This window comes from Balaenoptera physalus, assembly GCF_965194825.1.
Source record: "Balaenoptera physalus genome assembly, chromosome: 1".
Classification (NCBI taxonomy): Eukaryota; Metazoa; Chordata; class Mammalia; order Artiodactyla; family Balaenopteridae; genus Balaenoptera; species Balaenoptera physalus.
The window spans coordinates 145,578,584-145,598,253 of NC_138882.1; the positions used below are offsets into that span (position 1 = coordinate 145,578,584).

Genomic DNA, 19,670 nt, shown 5'->3' on the forward strand with positions numbered 1-19,670 from the left:
CATCGAATGAAGTAAATTAGATTTTGTTTCTCTGAGCTATTTTTACCCACAATACTTCTGACACCAAATATGTGGGTTCCTCACACCAATCAATTCTCCAACTCTTCAGACACCAAGTGGTGTCCTACAATTCAGTTCAATTCTGACACTAACTACCCGGAGTTAGTGTCACTTGAGGTGAAGGGCTCAGTCCTACAAGACTGCCCCCACTTCAGATGCCAGTTACAAGTCACTGGGCCTCCTGTACTTCTGACTGACCAGCTATAAATTGGGGGTTCCCATGACCAGCCCTTCCACCTCAGGTTTGCTAGAATGGCTCACAGAACTCAGGAGAATGGTTCACTTGCTATGCCCAGTTTATTATAAAGGATACAACTCTGGAACAGCCAAATGGAAGAGATGCATAGGGCAAGGTATAATGGAGGTGGGTGGGAGGTGGGCAGAGCTTCCATGCTTTCTCTGGGGCACACCACGTGAAGCTCTCCAAACCTTGTTGTTTAGGGGTTTTTATGGCGGTTTCATTTACGTAGGTACAATTAAGTAAATCATTAGCCATTGGTGATTAGCTGAATCTCCAGCCCCCTCCCCTACTCGGAGGTCAGGAAGTGAGGCTCAAAGTTCCAACCCTCTAATCATGCCTTGGTCTTGCTGGTGACCAACCCCTGTGTTGATGGTTATCTAGGGGTCCCCAGTCATCTCTTTAGTATACAAAAGACACTCTTCACTCCAGATTCCCAGGGGTTTAGAAGCTGTGTGCCAGGTCAAGGACAGAGGTCAAATATTTATTTTTTTGTTATATCATAGCTCTCCTCACTCCTGAAAATTGTAATGGATGCTTTTTGAAGGAAATTTCATAAGATGGCCTAGAACTGCAAGGTCGAACTTGGGTGGATGTCTCCAACCTCACCTCAGGTCTTGCTCACTGTGCTGGCTGTGTTGCAAACTCAATGGCTATGGTGCTGTTGACTGAACGTGGCAAGTTTGCCCCTGCTGGGGGCCTTCCTGCCTCTTTCAGGAGTGCGCTTCTGGATCTTAGACTGTCTGGCTTTTTCATATGACTTAGGTCCTCTGCAAATATAATCTCAAAGAGACTGACTTGGGCCACTCTTGGCTGAAACAGTCTACTTCTACTGAACACCCTCTACCACATGATCCTATTTTCTTGTCTTCATAACCCTTCATAGCACTTAGCATGGCCTGAAATTATATTAATTTATCTGCATCCTTGGTTACTGTCTACTTCTTCCTTTGGCTCTCACCTCTACTTCTCCCTCATGAACCTAAGCTCTGTGAAATCAGGGTCCTTGGCTTTCTTATTCATTGATGTGTCCATAGCTTTTAGCAGGACATTAGCTAAAGGTTAGTTGAAAGTGTACACTTATTAAATGTCTATTTTGGTCAGGCACTGTGTATCTATATCTTGCCTCATTTGATGCTAACAAACATTCTGTAATGAAGGTCTTATTATCTAAATTTATAATGAGGAAACAGAGGCTCAGAGAGGTTAAGTGACTTTCCTAAGCTAGTAAATGGCTTAGCTAGGATTTGAAACTTGCTTTAACTGATGAATAAGACCAGGCCTAATCCTTGAGGAGCTCACAGTCAATAGACAGATCTTCAGCATCAGTTCATGACAATTTATCTTGCTCTGATGACTTTAGGGCCCTGTAAAACCCTAAAAGCTTGCTTTCTCCACCATCAAAGACAACTTCAATTATAGTCATGACATTGTGCTTACAAAGGCAGGAAGATGGATTCAGTGATGTATGGAAAGATTGTTCATATTAATTTTTGAAGCAAACAAAATTACTGCCAGCTGTATGACCTTGAGTAAGACCCTTCCCCTTCCTGGGACTCACTTTCCTTATCAGCAAAATAAAGGGGTTGGATTAGATTATTTCTAAAGTCTTTGCCAGCTCTGCAATCTGTTGGTTCCATGTACATGTCTTTTTTTGATTAACTCTCAGTTGACAAATGAGCCAGTTACTCTCAATGGCACATTTTATTAGTTTTTTTTTTTTTTTTTAAACTAGGTTCACTGTAAGAGGGAATATACCCACTGTGTTTCCCCAGCAAGGTACAGCTTCATTCCAACTCAGTCATGCAAGCATGGCAGAGGGGTGAGGTTCCACAATAGGTAAGGCTACCTACCACTGTGATATTTTGAAGTGTGGTCCTAATACTTGGCCTGACTGCTAAGGAGTTGGGTCCTAAAATGAATAGTTGAACGACTACTCATCTTACTTACGTGAGTTTGACCTGGCTCTTATGGGTTTTCTCAAAGCCAAAATATCAAGCTTCTTACTAAAAGCATTAGATTATACACTTCAAAACTGCAAGCTATCACCCATCTAATAATCTGTTATTGACTGAAAAAGAAATGGTCCTACTAATATTTCTGGCTGAGAATATAAGGTAATGTAGTAAGCTATAAAAATAATACTAATAACAATAACTCAACAACAACAACAATAATGGCAGCTAACATTTATTGAGTACTTACTACGGCCCAGTATTGTACTGAACACTTTACCTACTTCATATCCCCAGTTGAAAGATGAGGAGACACACAGTTTTGGAATTCTATTCTTAACCATTCACTATGGGACAAAGGCTTTGGTGATATAGAGACCATAATTCAAATCCTAGCTCTGCCACTTAACACTCTGAGTCTCAATTTTAAAAATGGGAATCTTAATACCTATTTTATTGGTCTATTGTTATGGAATAAATCACTAAAACTATAGTTGTTGTTACTACTACTACTACTATTTACCCATCAACTGAAACAAAGCTTATTTTCCCAGAAACTTTATTAAAAGTAAGAGTTACCATGTATTACTTGGGTATATGTTTCAGGTTGGTGGGGTAGGTGGGCTGGGGAAGGTGGTGGGTGTCAATATTCTCATGGCTCCTTACTATTATTTCCAGATGATTACTCCTCCATCTGCAAGCAAAAACACTTACTCTGAAGTTTATCCCACCTAATGACAGAGATATAATCATACTTAGCTCCCCTGCATCTCAGTGCTGTCATCATCAGCCTCTTGCTGCTGTTAAATGAGGCTAAGGCTTAGATCTGAGTCTCCCTATCCATCTGGAGGTTTGTCATCATCATGTAAGACTTCAGCATCTGTTTACAAGACCCATCCAATGCTTGAGTCTTGTGTTTTCAAAGTGTTTCCAATATTCTAATTGCCACTTTCTGACTTCAATTGCCCATTAATCCAATTCTCTCGCTTGCCCCATCATTCCTATCAAATGTCCCCCTCCACCTCATGGTTATTTCCAGAATCTCAATTCCTTCTTTGTCTTTCAATCCATATACCTCTTCTGACTCTGATTTCTTCCATATATAGGGGTGAGTCCTTCATCTATTAAATGAAACACATCGATCAATAAGAATCACCACTAATTCTCTTTTAGTTGCCAAATTCAACTGGTGCCTCTAATCCACAAAATTCTTTAGCCAGGATATGCTTCATTTATGACTGCAGGGGAGAAACTTTGTTTAGGATGGAGTGGGCCAGCAGGAGACTGCAACTCGAGAAAACGCAACATCTTGAAAGCTCTCAGGGTCCGAACACCTTGGAAACTTACACTTCCTGCTTCAACGTTAATTCTGTATTGGGAAGATTCTTTGGCCAAAAGATCGGGAACCATAATTGGCAGCAAAGAATCAAAATGTGATGGTATTAACATTTCCTTATGTTCCAAGTGTGATGGGTTTATTTTATTTTACTCTGATGCAAAACCAAAGATTCCACTACTGCACAGAGACCAATATATTCCAGGGTAATGAAAAAGTGGTGTGGGACATGCAGGACATAATGACTGAGCTTCAAGGGATGTTGGGTAGTCACTAATCAATTTCTCTGTGTTTAGGCTGATAAATAACCAAATTATCTAAGACACACGGTATCTATCCATCTATCCTGCCCTCCATACTCCTTAAAGCTCCCTGTTTTGGATCTCCAACTCTCCTAGACTAGAGCCACATTAGAAGTAGGGCATGCATGCACTGGTCTAGCCTTTGGGGCCGGCCTCAGACTGGTTTATGGTGCAGAAGTGCCTTTGGCTAAGCCAGAATGCATTTCTAACGAACATCAGGAGGAAAAAGACAAGCAGAGAGGTTGAGTCTGAAACCAGGAGTTGGGGAGGCCAAAGATGGCACCAAAGCACCAAAAGCATGAGAAAGGCTGGAGGGAAACTGGGAAGGAAGGAGGGAGCAGAGGTCAGACAGAGTGAGGGGAAAGCATGGAAGGCAAGTCCAGGATAAATCATCGTAGTGTCCTTTTAAGTTGGTTTATAATCTTTTTTTGTGTTCCCAAAGCTCCCTGGTTTCCCTCTATCTTAGTACTTAGCACATAGTAGGATAAATGTCTGTTTACTTATATGCCTCTTTCACTAGACGGTGAGAGCTCAGAGGATAGAGGTCATTAATTTTATTAGTATTCCCAGCAACTGATATAATGTGACTTTTCAATAAATAGTGTTGAGAGAATGAAAGAACGAATGAGTAGATGGATCAATGAATTAATGAGTGATTGAATGAATGAATGAATAAATCAGGGGTAGGATATCTGTATAAAGCAACTTTGGGATCTCCCTCAGTTGTACTTTTTAGTATTTCCTAACTGTCAGGTCAACCTGTTTTTTATTGTCAGATGTCACATGGTTAAGATCATGGGCTCTGGATTGCCTAGATCAGAACCTTGGCTCTTCTAACTGAATGGCTTAGGCAATTTAATAACCTCTTTATGCCTCAGTTTACTCATCTGTAAAATAGAAAAATAGAAATAATTACTCATAGAGTTAGAAAGATAAGAGAAAAGGCATGCAAACCATCTAATTTAGTGCCTGGCACAAGTAATAGCTTAAAAATTTGTTATTTTTATTTTTATAATTATTATACCCATCTGCACCCCAGGATTACACAGGATCTTGTAATGTTTTCTCGAGTGCTTCTATTTAAAGACAGCACTTCCTAATCTTCTGCTACATGTAACATGCTGCCTGGGCAGGGGAGTGATAAGGAGCATGGAATGAAGGAACCATTCAACATTGGATGCCAGCTGATGCCTCTGGTTAATGCGGGGAAGGAAGATGAAAAATGAGCAGAACAGGGGCTGTAGGGAATAAAAGTTGTAGGTTTAGAAACGTGGAGTCTATTTCTGGGTTGGATTTCTAGGCCTTTTACATAAAACAAACAAAGAAAACAACAACTATGTCAGCTGTGTTTATGAATATGAGCTTGCTCTGGCTTTCACAAGACATAGGGAATTCAGTCTGCTTCCCTCTGGTTACTAAGTTATTGACAAGGCACATGATGTACTGGAAAGAAAACTCATCTGGAAATCAGGAGGCTCTGGTCCTGTACAAATCTGAGTCTAGGCTCTGCAATTTTGAATGAGTTGGTTCCTTCCTTTAGATTCTAGTTTCCTCGTCTCCAAAATGGGAAGTTTGAATCAGATAATGTTTTATTGTTCAACAACTAGTTATTGAGTACCTATCGTGTGCCACGTGTTGTGCTAGGCACTGTGGATACGTCAGTGAACCAGACAGCTCCGATCCTTGACCTTATGGAGTTTAGAGTCTATTAGAAAAACACAGGTGCTATAGGAGAGTGCCAGAGGGAGACAAAACTAGTCCGGGGGCTTAGGGAAATATCTGAAGGCTAAAGAGGAGTTGGACAGGTAAAGAAGGTGATGAAGAGGGTGCCATGCTAAAGGAAATGCACATTTGAAGGCCCCAAGTCAAGATAATGTGGCACATTCAAAGGACAAAAAGAAGTCCAAGATGGCTGGAGTAGGTAGAACAGAGGGAAAGAGTGATAACAGACAAAGCTACAAATGAAGGCAGGAATAGATTTTGGGTGGCATTTTAATATCACATTAAGGGTTTCCAACATTATGCCAAAGTCAAGGGGAAGCCATTGGAGAGTTTTAAGCCAAAGCCATCCTATTCAAGTTTGTGAAAGATCACTTTGGCTGATGTGTAGAGAACGGGTTAGAGAGTGGTAAAGGTGGAGGCCATTCAAGAGGCCCTTGGAGCAGTCTGGGTGAGAGCTGATGGTGGCTTGGACTAGCATGGTGACTGTGGAGTTAAAGCAAAGTGGAAGAATTCAAGAGACACGAGGTATAGTTTAGAAAGAGACCAGGAGAGACCAAAGTGGAGGGAAAAGAGAGGCTGGGTTCAGAATGTCCTTGAGGTTCTGGCAGGAGTGATTAAGTAGATGTGGTGCCCTTACCAACAGTGCCGTGTCCTAAGCTAACGCCAGTTTTGTAGGCAAAGGTGGAGATGCTGAGTTCAGATTTGAACATGTTTAAATTGAGATGCCCGTGAGACCTTTAGGTGGAGATGTCATGTGAACAGCTGTAGAGCTGCTGCCATATAAGTAGAAAATGAATCCTTAGCAGTGGATGAGATGGACAAAACCTGGTAGAAGACCAACAGAGAATGCTAGGTAGAGGAGAAAGGACAGCTGGCAAAGGAATGTGGAAAGCAGCATTCAGAGCAGCGGGAGGAAAATCAAGAAAGTATGTTGTCAGTGGAAAAGTGTTTCCAAATGAACTTATCTACGAAACAGAAACAGACTCACAGACGTAGAGAACAGTTGTGGTTGCCAAGGGGGAGGCGGGGTAGGGGAGGGATGGATTGGAAGTTTGCAAATGCAAACTATTATATAGAGAATGGATCAACAGCAAGGTCCTACTGTACAGCACAGAGAACTGTATTCAATATCCTGTAATAAACCATAATGGAAAAGAATATGAAAAAGAATGTATATATATATGTATAACTGAATCACTTTGCTGTACACTAGAAATTAACACAACGTTGTACACCAACCATACTTCAATAAAATAAATTTTTAAAAAAAGTGTTTCAATGAAGGGAGTGTTCCATATTGCAGAATGCTGCTAAGGGTAAAGCAGGGTAAGGCCTGGAAAGCCCTTTGTGTTGTGCATGGCCTAGGTTAGCACTAGTGACTTAGACTAGCATTACTTTAGCGGATTTGTGGAAGTGGAAGCTAGATCATCCTTGGCTAAGGAGGAGGGAGATGGTGCTAAGAAAATCATGACAGTGAGACTGGCCGCTTTTTAAAACATTTTTGCCTGTAAGAGGCAATAACTGGAAGGGCTGAGAGGTAGAAGAGGGGATTTTATTTTAAGATGAGAGTTTATGGTAGCGCTGCCCAACAGAAATAATGTGAGTTACATAAGTAATTTTAAATTTCCTAGAGGCCATTTAAAAAAGTGAAAAGAAATAGGTGAATTTAATTTTAATATCTTTCATTTAATCTATTATAGTATTAATAAGATAGTCTACTTTCTTGTAGTCATGCTAAATCTCTGAAATCTGGTGTGTCTTTTACACATTTCAATTTGGACCTGCCACATTTCAAGCGCTCAGTAACTATATCTGATGAGTGGCGACTGAATGGGACAGCACAAGTCTAGAGCAGGCTGAAATGCTGATGAGAGAAGGAGTCAGTATGGAAGGAGAGGCTAAATATGCAGGGAAAGGGATCGAACGAACTATCAGAGGCAGTGGGAGATGGAGGGGCCTCTGATAACAGGTTGGGCATCTATCTCTCCATTGTAACAAATGTAAAGGAGAAAAAGGCAGCATCTGGGTGTAAGCAGTGGTGTGCTGATAAATGCTCAACAACTGGCTCTATCAAAACAAAAAAGGCCCTGATTTGTAGTGTTTGCCAATTTCTGTGGTGTAAAGACTTCCACTATGGCTCATTTCAAGCTGCTAATGTGATGTCACTGAACGTGGAGCTGGGCAGAGATGCCCACAGTTGGCTCTTGGGAGCAAGTGTGAGACAGCTCCAGCATTACACTGGATATGAGAAATGTAGGTTTGACGGCAGATGTCTTTCTAATGGCTTTTATTTTCTTTTTGAGGTAGTTGGTGGTTGAGAATAAACAGGAGGTCATATGTCTGAATGTGAGAGGAAAGATGGGGCTGGGAATTGGAGAGGTTTGATATGATCACTGCAGAAAATGAGAAATTAATCTGACATATTAGTCTAGTTCCTGTGAGAAAACAGATGGACACTCACACTGGGTAGCTGATGTAAAGCTTAATAAAGGGTTTGTTGAAAAGAAGGTTTAGGAGAAGACTAGCAACAGCGGGGAACCATTACCGCCTCCTGGCCTGAAGGAGCAAGGGGAGGGAGTGATTCCTACCACCCGAGAGAAGATGGGAAGAGGGAGAGGACCATGTGCCAGAATCGTGGTCTATGGTACAGATACATGGTACATGAATCAGCTAAACTGTGGCAATTCAGCAAGGACGGAGCTGGGGAAACAAACAGCTTCATTATCCTCCAGGCTCCTTCTGGTGCCCAGAGGCCAAACCCACCTAGAACCTAGAGGGTGAGGGAGACTATCTGGGGATCATTAATACATAATGTTAGAAGCCTGCCTTATTGTTGTATAGTATTTCCTTATAGTGTTCAGGGGCCTTTAGGCACGCATAAGGTAGAAATCTGGATTCATCTGGATTGGGATTTGGTAAAAGAAGAAAATGGGAAAAAATGAAAAAATGAAATGGCTGTAAAGAGACTGGCCAGGTGGGAAGAGAGGAGTAAGAGGAAAGTAAAAAAGTCTGACAACAGCCTTTCAAAGTACACATTAACTCTGTTTTAGAGACAAGGCAACTGGAACGAAAGCAGTTGTGCAGCTTGCCTAGGAAGCAAGGTTAGTTAGCGGAGGAGTTGGGAGATTGGTCTGCCTAGCTTGCAAGCAGCTTCTGCCTTGCCGGTCTACCTGCAAGCTACGGAGTGCTCTGAATGATCTGGGGAGAGGGGGTACATTTTCATGTTCCTTTAAACTTTTCATTGAAACTGAAGCATTTTTGGAATTTTCCTATCCCGGATACATAAACTCATGCACAGTGAAAAGCTAGGATACCCTTTGGATTGTCATTACAGATGCTCATCCCCAATGTACAAGCTAAGAGTGGGGTGAGGAATGTGCAAGGGTGTCTTTTGTGAAATAGAAGTAAAGTCAAGTTCTCAGGCATGCTCTCTTCCCCAGTCTGCAATCTCCTCTGGTCTCCCCTCTAGGCAGTAGCTGACGAGGTCACTTTCTTCCTTACACCTAGTGGGATGGGCAGAAGGGGTGAGAGAGCGCCATATGACTCCCCCTGCGTGTCTGGTACACAACTATAACCCAAGCATATTCCCAGGGGCGTGGCATGTGGCAAATGCTCAGTGATTACAGGGTAAATGGAGTCTTTCAAGGACCATATTTTCTGTGTTAAATATTATATGATCTGACAGCAGGATATAAGATTAGAAATCAGAGTTCTCTGATTGCAAAGCTGGGAACAGTACACATACAGCACTGGAAATAGCTAGGTTGGAATTCCCGTGATGTGACCCTGGAACCTAATCTCCTGGCCCATTTATGAAATCTCCTTCTTTATAAAGCTTGGCCAATACCTAAATGGGTAGTTGTAAAGATTAAATGAGACCAAGGGTGCAAAGCTCCTGGCACATGCAAGTACTCAGCAAAAGCCCATTCTTCCCACTTTCCCGTCCCTCTCTGGTCCTTCTACTTTATTTAACCTTTTCTTTCATTTCCCTGAATTATCACTTTCTTCTGACACTGTATTCCATTGACAGAAGACAGTGGTGGTTCTCCTACAACTTCCCAATCATGATTACTCTAGTTTTGTGTTGTTTTGTTTTGGTTACTTTTGGGCCTTGGTTTGGGTCTTGGTGACCCCAGGTGACCATTCTGTGGAAACCACAGCATTTTGGATCATGGCTTTTTTCCCATCTTTGAATAAACACCGAAAGCTTTCTTTACCTTTTCTTCCAGCTCTCGTTTGCCATCTGGTGCCTGGTTTGGCTGCATCTGTGTTTGCTTAATGACTTGAGGCAAAGGCTGAGTTTACATATGGGAAGAAGGAGAGGGCTTTGCTTGATTTCTTCCATATGTTCATTTATTCATATATTATGATTTTTGTAATCTCACCAGCACAGATCCCTTCAGACAATCCTTACCCTGTTCCTTGGAGACCTGCTTCTTTGTGTGTCCAGCTGGGCGTTTCTGTGAGAATACGTTTGCAACGCCGGATACCTTTAGCATAGCTCGGCATGGCTTTTAGACGGGTACAAAATCAATGTTCTTGAAGGTTCTTCTTTTTGAATGGAGGAGGACTATTTGACGTGGGAGATTCTGTGGGAAGAGTCAGGAGACCTGGGGGCTAGGCTCTGCTCTCCAGTGGGGTGAATTCAAACAAGTTCTATGACCATTCTGGCCCTCAGTTTGCTCATCATGTAGCCAAAGGCTTGGGTTGGGTTTGCTTTGACACCTAAGAGCCTCACAGCACCCAGCATTCCCGCTCCTGTTTCTTCATCTTCCTCTGGTACTGGGTCTGTGGCTCTTACAGATGAGTACGTGAAGTCCTGATGTGTGCGTTTCCTCTTCTTAGCTCCCAGGCAGAGGTATGTATGGGGGGAAAATGCAACAAAGGCATCCCATCTTCTGCATAATGCATGAATGAAAGAGGGTGAATTCTATTTCTTGTTTTGTAAAAAGTCACCAAGATTTCTTTTCCTGCAGTATACTTAGGACTCAGATTAGTGTGATGGAAAGAGCGGATCAGGGTTTGAAACCTGCCTCCTTTCTACCAACCTGTGGACCTGGGCAGGTTTCTTAATTTTCCTAAGTCTTATCTTCCTTCTCTGTGAAATGGGAATAATATATCTGCCTCATAGGGATTGCGAGTAGATAAGAAATCATTAATTCCTAGCCTGGTGTTTTGCATAAAGCAAGTGTTCACAAATGTTGGTTACCGCTGCGCCCAGTGGATTCAGGGGTGAAATCCAGCTGCTGAATATGCTTCAGAGGAGGAAACTGACGATACTCAGAGAAGATCACAAAACCAGCTGGTGTCAAAGCCAGGACTAGAATGTGGGACTCCTGACTCCCGGGCTGCAGATCTTTCTTATGAGCTGAAGAGCTCTGGGTGGGGGAAAAATGGGAGGGCTGGTGAGTGGAAGAGAGTCCCAGCGGGGCCAGAAATGTGTGCGGGGAGTGGAGGAAGGCGAGTGGAATACTTTTTGTGAATGTCCTCAAGTCACTCTGACGTTCTCTCCCTCCCCCGTTCCCTCCCCATCCCTCTCCCCCTCCCCCTTCCTGCCTAGTCTCTGTGGTTGGGAGAGTGAAGCCCAAAAGGACAAAAAATTCTTGGAACGAATGCTTTGGATGCAGCCAGACGGATAGGTGAGACTGTGTTTGAGAGTTTGGGCAGAAACGCTTTGCTAGTTTGTTTGCAGAAGTCAAATTAATCTCTGCCAGATAACCAAGAAGTGATCTGTCAGGTTACAGGCAAGTAGAGAAGAAGAAATGATCTTGTCCACAGCCTCCCTTTGGACGCCTTGCTCAGAAGCATGAGGAGGAGCAGCGTGGCAAGGGAAACTATGGCTGCCTGGAACTGCAAAGCCTTTACCTCAGACAGCTGCCTCCTCAGATCCTCCCTCGCTCTGTCGGAGAGCTGGCCGAATCTAAGAGATGAGGGCTCCCTCCTCCCCCAGGGACCGGCCCACTGCCTCTTGCTATGTATGGTACGCAGGTATGAACGATATGGCATGTATGTGTGTATGCATCCTGTATGTTATGGCCTGGCTGACATTCAAAGATATGCTGGCTTTAGCTGGGTGAAGGATGGGGGAAACATCAGAGGACCACATGGATGAAGAAAAAATAACACATTTGAGGCATGAGAAGGCCAGCGTGTCTGGAGCAGACGGAGCGAAGGAAAGGGTGAACGAGACAGAGCCGAGAGGCAGGCAGTCCCCACACGGCCCTTGCTTGCAGTCTCCTTCCCGGGGCCGCAGGGAAGCCAGAAGTGTATTCAGCCTGTATTCAGCCTGGCAGGGGCCAGGTGCAGGGGTCCTGGGGGAAATTAGGGCCGTGCTGCTGGACAAGAGGGACGCACACAGATACAAGAGGTGCTCAGGAGGCTTCGCTGATGGGTCGGATGGGGGTGTCACGGAGCAAGAGTTGTCAGAAGTAACTCAAGAGCTCTTAGATTTCTGGGCTGAGGCATCTGCGCATTTAGGTGGAGGCGGAGTGAGGGCTGGGACTGAGGGCTGCCTGCACAGAGCCTGCTTCTTCAGGTCTGAAAGGGCTCACTCAAGGTCGGGGGGTAACGGAGCCGCACAGCCTCAGCCCCGCCTCCTGCTCAGAGGACAGCAGCCGTAAGAAAAGAACATCAAGAGAAATGATGTTGCAAAGATTCCTCACAGACCTGGCCAAAGCTTCCATCAGCCAGTCATGAGGGTTTGAAGCTCCATTATTCAGTAAGAAATGGATTTGTCCTTGTAAGTGCTGCAAGATCTGGCACCTACTCCAGAGATGTAAAGGTCCTTTTTTTTTTTTCAAAAGCAGCAGAAGCTCTAGACAACCTGGGAGTTTAAGTGCAACCTCTGGACACTCAACACAGTGCCTATGGCTGAGACCTTCCCAAAGAGGCATCTCTCGGTTTCCTTAGGGTGGTGAGGAGGAAATGGGAGGACAGGAAAATGCGTGTCAAGATAGAAGACATGAGGCCATGGAAAATGCTAGTGTCCTTATGCACAGACATCTTGGAGCAAGAAACTATGGCTGCCTGGAACTGCAAAGCCTTTACCTGGGGGTGCACGGGGTGGGAGCCTCCACCCAGGAGTGAGTGTGAGCAGGACCTGCACAGGGAGCTCAAGGGGAGCCCAGCAGCTTTTCAAGGCTGGAACGGCTATGGGGAGGCCGGTTTTAAATTGGAAAACTGGAAGGACATTTCCTCCGCCCCCCACTCTCTCACACATCCCCACCAGATTCCTGCTTAGGGACCAGATCTTACTTCTGCTCTTGTGGAAGAGATGGAAATAAGAATCATCACCACTCCTTAAGCACTCCTTAGGAATGATGGCTAACATTTTTTGGTGTCATATGCGTTTGGCACCATGTTAAGAGTGTACATGCCTTATCTCATCAATATTTGCAGCAACCCTGTAAGATCGGTGTTATCATTATTATCCCTATTTTACAGGGGAGAAAAGAGAGGTAAACAGAGGTTAAGTAACTTGCTCACAATCACCCAGCTAGGGCTTCCCTGGTGGCGCAGTGGTTGAGAGTCTGCCTGCCAATGCAGGGGACACGGGTTCGAGCCCTGGTCTGGGAGGATCCCACATGCCGCGGAGCAACTGGGCCCGTGAGCCACAGTTGCTGAGCCTGCGCATCTGGAGCCTGTGCTCCGCAACAAGAGAGGCCGCGATAGTGAGAGGTCCACGCACCATGATGAAGAGTGGCCCCCGCTTGCCACAACTAGGGAAAGCCCTCGCACAGAAACGAAGACCCAACACAGCCATAAATAAATAAATTAAAAAAAAAAAAATTACCCAGCTAGTAAACGGTAGATCCAGAATTCAAGCCCCGGAGCTAGAATCCATTTGTTTAACTCAGTGGTATATCAAAGGGCAGGGTGGCGTAAGCCATTCACCTCGGGTGTGGACAATGTGGGTGGGAGGGTGCACTGTCTTTAGAGAACTAAAATATAATAAGAAGACTGGTTAAAAGGTCCGTCTGGTTTTACTATCACATGCACTGGCAATATGTCTGTGGTCAAATCTCCCCTCCAGGGCAAACTTTCCCCCCCTCATAAGCTAATCGTCTTAGAAGGCAGGAATCACTAGTCACATTTATGGATCTCAAATCCCATTTAAACACTCCTATCACACCCTGTACCTCTCCTTTAAGCTCTCATAACGAGTATATTGGTTATATGTGCAATGATTTCTTTATTCTCTGACTCTGTCATCAGACCAACAACTCCTGGAGGGTAGGGACTGTGCCTATAGGTCATGCTGAAGCGCAGGGCTTAGCTTGTTGGTGATGCTCACCCAATAAATATCTGCTGAATGAATGGATGGGTGAAGAAATGGCCAATCTAAAATGCCACCTCCTGCAGGAAGTTTTCCTGAAGGGAGGAAGGACCCAGCTCTTCAGAGAGGAAGGCAGTGTGAGTGATGCCGGCGGAAGCTGTGATGCTGGGCTGGGACCCTCTTGCCTCCATGGCAGCCCAGGAAGTTCTCTGCCAGGTGTGATGAGTGTGGGTCTTAGTATAGCTTTGAGCTGCAAGGAACCCCAACATTCCTCCTTATGGAATCACCCTTCCCAGGAAGAGAAGACACCCCTTTTGAGACTGATATTTGAGAACTAATAGTTACTGGATCTCTCTAAGGCCAGGAACTATTTATACTGAGGCACAGATTTTGGATTATCTTTAGGACTTCACAATCCTTGATGAAGATCTAGATATTTAAAAAAAATCCCAGTATGTTCCTTAGAGAAATTTGTTTCTGGCATGTTTCTCACTTGCTAGATAAATAACTCTGTAAACATCTCTGTGACATGGGATGTTGTTTTTACTTCAAAATGGAAGCATGTTGGTTTATAAGTTCATTAAAACTAAGACAGGGACTTCCCTGGTGGTCCAGTGGGTAAGACTCTGCGCTCCCAACATAGGGGGCCCGGGTTTGATTCCTGGTCAGGGAATTAGATCCTGCATGCATGCCATAACTAAGAGTTCACATGCCAGAAGTAAGAAGTCCGCATGTTGCAACTGAAGATCTCGTGTGCCGCAAGTAAGACCCAGAGAGAGAGAGAGGGAGAGAGAGAGGGAGGGAGGGAGAGAGGGAGGGAGGAAGAGAGAGAGAGAGAGAGAGAGAGAGAGAGAAAGGGAGAGAGAGAGAAAGAAAGAAAGAAAGAAAGAAAGAAAGAAAGAAAGAAAGAAAGAAAGAAAGAAAGAAAGAAAGAAAGAAAGAAAGAAAGAAAGAAAGAAAGAAGGAAGGAAGGAAGGAAGGAAGGAAGGAAGGAAGGAAGGAAGGAAGGAAGGAAGGAAGGAAGGAAAAGAAAGAAAGAAAGATCATGTAAAAAAAAAATTAAGACGTATTTTGCTAAAGCACTATGGAGTCAGCATCCCCACAACAGGTCACTTCAAGCCCATTTGTTAAATAAGACTGTACTCCTTTGTAAAACATCCTTGATATCATGCTGTATCATGTCCTCCTTTTTTATCTTTTAAAATATATTTTTGTATTTTTCCCCTAAAAATAAAATGATGTTCCAGGCAAACTTTCTGGGTGGTCTACCCACGAGACAAGAGTTGCCAGGTCTCCTCTGACAGATGGGTCATGGCAAGGTCAGTCCCCATGTTGGACACCCAGGAGGGAGGCTGCATGAACTGCACCAGGAGGGGACACACCAGGGGCGTAGGTGCTCGAGTATCACAGCTGGCTATGGGCAGGAACCAACGGAAGGGCTCAGAATTTAACATAGAGTCAGGCAAAGATGAGGTCAGATGAAAAGTCTCCTGACCCCCAAATTCTGCCATGATAGCTTTGAAAATTTCTGTGCTATTGGAGGAAGAGCCTTCAAAAGTAAGGGCCCCAGCGAACAGGTGACACCAAAAGCTTGCTCATGTTTATGGCTCACTACCTGGAGTTTTCATCCTATAAGAGTTTAATTAAGACAGTATCTCCAGAAGACAAATGTTTGCCCATTCATTGTGTTTAACAAGAAGGGATTAGTGGAATAGTCAATATACTGGAAGGTTTCTTTGTCATATCAACATGATAGAGATGCCTAGAGCAGGTCCCAAAGGGGTGGGACACAGGAAAGAGAAGTGAGCATAGAGGGAGATAGTGGCAAGAAGTATTCTGCAGCCCTGGATATCCTAAGGAGTGGGAGAGAACTAGATCCCAAGGAGAGTGAGCTTTGGAAGTATTTTTTCTTTTTTCCCAATAATCTTCCTTTTCTTTTCCCCTGTCCCCCTTCCTCCCTCCCTCTCTCCTCCTTTCCTTCCTCCCTCCCTTCATATACATTTATTGAACACTTACTATCTGCCAATCACTGTTTTAGGCTTTGGCAGTCACTGGTGAACAAAATCAGCATAGTCCTCACCCTTGGGAAACTTAAGAGTCTTACAGGGGAGACAGACAGTAAACAAATACTCTCAAAAATATCTATACCAATGCATTACACTAAGTACTGTGGAATGGAAGCAGAAGGGGCTACAGGATATTACCTGAGTAACACTAGCTTAGATTGGGGGGGTCGGGGAGTACTTCTCTCAGGAAGTGACATTTAAGCCTATGGCTGAAGGAACAGGAGAACCTGGGTCAAGAAAATGTTTGTGTGTTGGGGGGAGGGGCAGAATTACAGCCACAGGAAGAAAAGAAATAATAACAAGGATAGCAATGACAACAACAATAGATACAGCAATATTGAGCAGTTACATGCTGGTCATTATTCTAAATACTGAATAACTATTTATTCATTTAACCCCTTACATCAACTTTCTGAGGCAATTACCGTTACTGTCCCCATTTTTCAGATATGGAAAATGAGGCACAAAGTAGTGAAGTAACTTGCCCAGCCAAGGTCATATAGCTAGAACGTAGAGACACCTGGATAAAAAACTCAGATAATCTGTCTGCAGGAAAGGAAGACCTGGAGAAGGGAGATGAGGGAAAGGCAGAGGGCTGAGATGTAGCGGTGGCAGGGGTGGAGGGGGAGGGCATCCCAGGCACTCAGGGGCCATGTGATGGGTTCTGAAATTTTTCCTTAATTCCATAGTGGAAACCCAATGCAGAGTTTTAGGGGAAGAGATTTGCACTTTCCCACACCCTCTCTGGTTCCAGTGGGAGAGCAACCTGGAGCATGAGACCAGTTGGGAGAATCCAGTAGTAATCCAGGTGGGAGGACAGCCTTTTGCATGAAATAACCAACTAAATAACTAGCCACCTAGCTGAACTTCTTAAAGCCTTCCTTCCCTTCAGTTCTTTCCTCCCCTCTTTCGCTCTGTCTCTGCTGCTCTTTCTGAACCCCCCGCCCCCCTTCTCTGAGCAGAAGGTAGAGGACACAGTAATAAGACTCCCTCCCTCCCCACACACACACCCTGCTGTCTGCCGATGGGGCAGGCTTTGGCATTCCTCCATCTCCTCCAAGGCACCCTTCCTGCTTCCCGGTCAGGAGCATCCTCTTCCGCGCCTGCACGCTGAGAGGGAGCAGCTGCCCTTATCTAGAACAACTCCCAGCTGTTCTCCCAACTTTCCTCAAGTGTTTCTTAGCGTCAATGCCTCTAATTAGTTAAAATAGGAAGGGTGGGGTGGTAAACAGAGGAGCAAAAGAGAGGCCTAATTTTAGCTGTAGCCAAAAGAACTTCCCCCTAAATACACTGTGAGCTCAAAATATTTAGCTAAGCGCATACAGACCAGGCAGGGATAGGATTTAAAGAGCTACAGAAGGAACATTCAAAGGCCAAATGGGACAGCCCCCATCTTCCCTTACGACTGGACGGAAGAGGAAGGGAATAAAAACAGACTGGGTCCTTACTCTGCGCCAGGCTCTGTGCTGGGTGCCGTGAGTGCATCAGCTCAGCCTTTCGTCTCCTCACAGCCAGAGGATGATGCAGGGACTAGGTTTCCCTCATTTTATGGCTGAGGAAACTGAGACCTGGTAAATTTGAAGTTACTCTGTCCAAGATGACAAAGCGAACCGGAGAGCCAGGATTTGAACCTGGGTCTCTCTGACTCCACCGTGTCTAGCAAGAAGAGGATGGGGTCTCGAACTGAAGTCAGACAGTGCACTGGGTAGACAGCTTAAGCACAGATTCAGGGCAGAGCCTCCGAGTAAGAATCCAGAGGATGCCGGCTCTCAGAACGGCAAGAGGCATCATTTGTAAGAACTGGCACAAATCACTCAGGGCCTCGACTTTTTCCAATCCTGAAATCCCTCCCAGCCCTCCCAAGATATGCCGGAGGAATGACCAGGCTGTCACTAACAATTTAAAGGTCGATAAATCATTTGGTGAATGCCCCCCACCCCTGATTCCAGCAAAAAAAAAAGACCCCTGCTGTCCGCAATCAAAAAAGATGCACTGTTTGGCAAAGGCATCTGAACTGGCTAATCCCCCCGCCTTCTCAAGGTTATGGTGGAATCTGGGCGCCTTCAGAAAACGGGCCACCTGGTAGGACTCATCACGTCAACTTCCTTCATCTCAGTTCAAGCTTAAAAGGCCTCTTCACTGGGAAGCTCCCCAGTGAGGTTTTTCACGCACATCTGGAGACTTCCCACAATAGGCCTTTGAAGCGGCCTGAAGTATTCCAGGAAGTCCGCCTCACTGGGCTGAGGTTTAAAGAGCAGAAACCCACATTTATTTTTCTTTCCCGCCTTCTTTGACAAAACTCCCCCCAGTGGTTTGTGGGCATTTGCAAAGCAGCCCTGATTTGCAACTCACTGCTTCTAGACTACTTCTGCAGTCTTAAAGAAAAACAACAATGAAGCAAATTCAAAGGGAGCACTGGTACCCAGAAAGATCTGTTTATGTGTTTGGCTCCTCCACCAGGCTCTGAACTCACGCTTTAATCATCTTTGTAGCAGGAAGAAAGTGGACTCTGGACTCAAAGGGACTTGCTCCATTACTCAGCATTGGTGACATTCTGTCGAATCACTTAAACTCTCTGATCTGTGAAATGAGTTAATGGTGCCTGCCTTGTGTGGAGCACTAAACATTACATGAGGTGGGGGAGAAAATCGCTTTGCACATTGTCCGACATGGACTTCATCGGATCTATGCTGTCCCTCTGCCAGGATCACCCTCCATCGTACGGGCTAGAAGCTACTCATTCTTTACAAGTCAATTCACATGGTGGTTTCCTCCTCTGGCAATGTTTTACCTTCCTCTTGCTTAGGCTAGTTTAGGTAGGTGTCTTCTATGCTTCAGTACCTCCCTATCCTCTAATCCGTAGTTTATTGTCATTTCCATTTAAAGTGTACGCCCACCATACCCCCTACTGTCACTGTAACGACTGTAGACACATGGGATCTTTCTTTTTCATTGTTGTATCTCCATACCAAGCACAGTGCCTAGTATATTGATGTGCTCAGTGAATATCAAGTGATTAATCAATGCATTTAACAAATGTTTATTAAGCACCAACTCTGAGTCAGGTACTATTTTAGCTACTGAAGATACACCAGTGAATAAAACAGATATAGCCCCTGCTTTCATAAGTTTATACCCTTGTAAGAGTATCAGGAAATACACTAAGGAAATATATAGAGAGACTTCCAGTTACAGCTCAACTGTGTAAAGGAGTTAGAAGTCATTACCCCCATTCCTATAACAAGAAAAGAGCTAACAAACTGAAAATCACTGATCTGTCTTGGATTGTTTGGAGAACTGAGATTACAGAGCAAACCACCACGCTGAGATCTGGAGAAACAGGATAATTCTAGAGAGTTGCAGTTGAGATCTTCTTACCTAGAGCAGAAGCCACTGGAGCCACAAACTGGTAGGGACATTTAAGTGATAATTTTGATGAAGTGCTGGGGGCTGAGCGTAGACTAGCATGAGACTGAGAAGCTTCTGGGGCTTCAGTCTTACTGGGAGGCCCACCCTTTCATGGGTTTCACCTCCAGGAACACTACCAGATTCTCACTGTAAAGAGGCAAGAATGATCCCCTACTGGCTCCAGCAGGAGTGAAAAAGAAGAAACACTGTGAAAATACGCCAGAGAGTTCTTTATAACAAAGGTCTACTTTTAAGGGAAAAAGGCTTAACCAGAGCCTTATCCCACCCAGGGGAAGGACATCCCTCCA

General features: G+C 44.5%; 1 protein-coding gene across 8 annotated transcripts in view; it reads right to left on the minus strand.

The window, feature by feature from the left end:
• The window catches only part of FGGY (FGGY carbohydrate kinase domain containing), a 416,066-nt gene that overhangs the window by 14,830 nt on the left and 381,566 nt on the right, over positions 1-19,670 (minus strand). For 5 of the 8 annotated variants that reach the window (XM_082418643.1, XM_082418644.1, XM_082418640.1 and 2 more), the window contains one exon: positions 2,833-2,947. The exons of the other annotated variants lie outside the window; for them this stretch is intronic. In XM_082418643.1, coding sequence (XP_082274769.1) covers positions 2,839-2,947 — 109 coding nt within the window. In that variant the 3' untranslated portion in view covers positions 2,833-2,838. Of the gene's footprint in view, positions 1-2,832; positions 2,948-19,670 lie in introns of those variants that run through there. 8 annotated transcript variants of the gene reach the window in all.